This window comes from Rhagoletis zephyria, unplaced genomic scaffold (genome assembly GCF_001687245.7).
Source record: "Rhagoletis zephyria isolate East Lansing unplaced genomic scaffold, Rhagoletis_zephyria_1.1 Rzeph_scaffold_04569, whole genome shotgun sequence".
NCBI classification, from domain to species: domain Eukaryota; kingdom Metazoa; phylum Arthropoda; class Insecta; order Diptera; family Tephritidae; genus Rhagoletis; species Rhagoletis zephyria.
The window spans coordinates 39022-43041 of record NW_016161652.1 but is presented as its reverse complement, the minus strand read 5'-3'; the positions used below and the strand labels follow the sequence as shown (position 1 = coordinate 43041).

General features: G+C 42.5%; 1 protein-coding gene across 1 annotated transcript; it reads left to right on the top strand.

Moving 5' to 3' along the window:
- Positions 1-746: 746 nt before the first annotated feature.
- On the top strand, positions 747-1745 carry LOC108370904 (glyceraldehyde-3-phosphate dehydrogenase 2-like). The gene has a single exon (XM_017626338.1). It carries the CDS (start codon positions 747-749, stop codon positions 1743-1745), a length of 999 nt encoding a protein of 332 aa, XP_017481827.1.
- The last annotated feature ends 2275 nt before the right edge of the window (positions 1746-4020 follow it).

Here is a 4020-nt window from a genome sequence, read left to right as displayed (position 1 = left end):
CAATTTTTTGTGTCCCTAACTCTCCGAATAATAAGCGGTGGTACCTGAAAATATGTCATACTAATACGAAATATTTGTCAAGGGAAATTAGTCGCTCTGGTAAGTGATTTGGATGGTGCAAGCTTTTATGCGACCTTCTTTTGTATTGATAAAATTTGTGGGACGTAAATTCAAAGTACATCGGCTGGAGAGGGATTCTGGAAGTAAATTAAACTTGATAAAAAGAAAAATGGGAAATACTATGCCTCCATAGAAGCATCCATCCCATTTTATATTAAATTTCTTCGATTTTTATTCACACCATCATATCCAAATAAACTTCTGCCTTTTTGAATTCACAATAATGAAATCGTCTTCAATGTGAAATTCATAACCATCCATCAACAAGAGAACTGTTTTATATCTTCCAAAATTTTCGTTTATGTGTTTTCATCCCAAACACCTCTGTCAAAGTATTTTCAAGCAAACAAAGTAGACAATTGTGTGAACTTTCAAAAAAAAACAAAGTTCATTGACAATTTTTCCCCCTAAAAAATACGTATCGCTCTCCGCAATTTCCCTAGCTGCAGATGTAAACAAATGTCACNATTTTCATCCCAAACACCTCTGTCAAAGTATTTTCAAGCAAACAAAGTAGACAATTGTGTGAATTTTCAAAAAAAAACAAAGTTCATTGACAATTTTTCCCCCTAAAAAAAAAAAAACGTATCGCTCTCCGCAATTTCCCTAGCTGCAGATGTAAACAAATGTCACGCATCGGTATTAACGGTTTTGGACGTATTGGCCGCCTAGTGCTGCGCGCAGCCATCGACGATTGCGCCTTCGTAGTGGCCATCAACGATCCCTTCATAAATCCCCACTACATGGCCTATCTCTTCAAGTACGACTCGACGCACGGCCGCTTCCCGGGCGAAGTGTCCGCCGAAGAGGATTTCCTCATCATCAATGGCACCAAAATACGCGTCTTCATGCAAATGGATCCGTCCGCGATCAATTGGGCCATCGCCGGTGCTGAATATATTGTGGAGTCAACTGGCGTGTTCGTAACCATGGAAAAAGCATCGGCTCACTTCATAGGCGGCGCACGCAAAGTCATTATCAGCGCACCCTCACCAGATGCGCCAATGCTGGTTGTGGGTGTGAATCTGGACATGTATAACCGTGATATGCGCATCGTTTCGAACGCTTCCTGCACGACCAATTGCCTAGCTCCGCTAGCCAAAGTCATACACGAGAATTTCGAGATCGTCGAGGGTCTGATGACCACCGTACATGCGTTCACAGCCACACAGAAGGTGGTGGATGGTCCAAGTGGCAAGCTTTGGCGCGATGGTCGCGGCGCTGCTCAAAATATTATACCCGCTTCAACGGGTGCAGCCAAGGCGGTTGGCAAAGTTATACCTGCCTTGAATGGCAAGCTGACGGGCATGGCGTTTCGTGTGCCAGTGGCGGATGTGTCAGTGCTGGACTTGACGGTGCGGCTCAACAAACCGGCGCCCTACGACGCTATCAAAAGGAAGGTAATGGAAGCGGCCAACGGATCGTTGAAGGGCATACTCGGCTACACGGATGAGGAGGTGGTCTCCACGGATTTTTTGCACGACACGCATTCGTGCATTTTCGATGCGAAGGCGGGAATATCGCTGAATGATAAATTCGTGAAACTGATTGCCTGGTACGACAATGAATATGGCTATTCGCGCCGCATCATTGATCTCATTCGGTTTATGCAGAAGAAGGACTAAAGACCTAAAAACTAGGTGAAAAGGAGTTGACCTCTTGGCATTTGTTTGGCGGTGGGCGTAGATTTTGTGGTATTTCTCTTTGTGAGTTTTGGAATTTTAGTTACAAATAAATGGAAATGAAGCTGCTTGGATTTATGTTTTAATCAAGGCGCCAACAGCTTTAGAATCCCCAGCACGCTGTGGTAGATCTTAGTTGCAGCGCTGTTCGCCATGTGCATTTTTGGTTTTTATTTTCGCTAATAAAGCTCCTAATTAAGCGCATTTGGTAGTCCAATGCTAATCGCCAACTTCCCGGAATCGCGAATCAACGCTGCTGTGTGAATGCAAACAAATTGAGTTCCTTAAATTTCACTTGCAGAAATGAATTAAAAAGTCAAAAACGGAAAAAAAACCTGCTGCCTCTTGCATCAACAACGCTGCATCGCCTTCTGCTTATTTACAAAATAAATCAATCAATTTGCATTTCCCGCATTTCTTGCTACCAAAGTTTTCGTTGGGGCTGAAAACAGCAGCTAAATACAAATATAAACGAAGCGGATTTGCATTATGCAGCGGTGGGGGGGCGGTGACTGGATGTTGGTTGTCCCTTTACAAGTAGTTGACTGCTTGCAGCTAATTTGCATCCAAACGAAGCCACAAGCAGGCGATCCACCACCAACAACAACAGCGACTAAGGCTGCTTAACAGCAGCAATGATGGCCAGCATTGAACAGCCATGCCAAGCCAAGCTACGCCAAGACGACGACGATCAACAGTCAAAATGGCAAATGAAATCGATTTGTGGATTATTTCATTACAGCGCGCAATGCCAACAATCGCGATGCAACAACAACAACACTAACAAGTACAAAACACTACATTGTCAATGTCACCAACATACATACATACATACATACATAAGTTGCATGCAATGCCAACAACAATAAAGCGCATAACTGGTCAACTGCCAAAGAGACAAACAGCCAACAGCCAACTGCTACCATCTGCTTAAGCATTCTTCGTTCGTCACTCTGGCAGCTTCTGACCCGCTTTGGCTTTTTGCCTCAGCAGCTTAGCAGCGCAGTGGCTCAACTCAGCTCGTTAATGCCAAAAAACTCATTTGAATTTTAGTTTTCATTTAATTTAATTCAATTTAATTTAATTCGTTTTCATTTTGCATTTTGCTGCTTCTCCACTGCTTTTCTGCTGCACTGTGGGCTGCTATTTTTTTTTTTTTTTTTTTTTTTTTNTTTTTTTTTTTGTGGGGTCTTCTCGCACATATTGTTTTTGTTGTCCGCTTCCTTTTTTCTGCTTAGCTGATTTTTCATTAGTTTTTTCGCCTTAAGTTGGGCATCGATAAGCGGGAATTTACGAATTACTGCATGGCTGGTTGAACGGATGGGGGCACAGATGGCTAAATGCCTTCGACGAATTTGCAAATGACATTGACGCATTGATGACATAATAGCGAGAGTGGTGGCAAGCGGGAACTAAGTACATACATACATACCTTAAGGCATTTTGGGTGGCAGTCGTCATTCGGCGCTTAAAAAGGCAAATATTAATATTTTTCTATGGATGGCCAGATTATCACTTTTTCTACAAGTAGTCTTTTAGCCCATGAATCAGCGGGGTTCTAATACATTCAGCCGTTTTGAAAGTTCAGAAGTACTACCTCCCTAAATTTAATAAATAAAGCTCAGGCACAGTGTGTTATATAATCACTCAACGTTGTGCCGTCCCCGCTGGGCGGTAAAAATAGAAATAAATTTAAATCAACCGAAAAGCGTCAGCCGTAGAAACGCTGACGCTGCAATTATGAGACATTCCATATACCTTTGACAGTTTTAATTTTGACAGCGGTTAACCGTCGACTGCTTTACCGTCGTCCGCTACAATTCTGGGTAGAGCTTAAGAGAGGAGCAAAGGAGCTGTCAGAAAGTAGGACGACTTGAGGAAAATTTTAAGACCGAAGTGAAGTACACAAAAAAAAACAAGAACGTCGAATTGGTAACTGTTGTCTATTTTTTTACTTAAAAAACGCTCTCGATAGCCCGAATGTATAATGATGGTATCCCTGCAAAACTAATATGGTGTTGTGAAGTGAAGTTGAGGAATAGCTCCATCAGAATTAGGAAAGACCCCTCCGAGCCGTTCGATGGTAAACTAACGAGAAAAAGATGACTCCTTAGCTGGATTTACTGTAAGCTCATCAGTGCCAGCTTATAACCAAAAACCGAAGCATGTACATATGTCCTCGCTTTAGGTCTCCACAGGAGTCTGACTAATCGAAAGA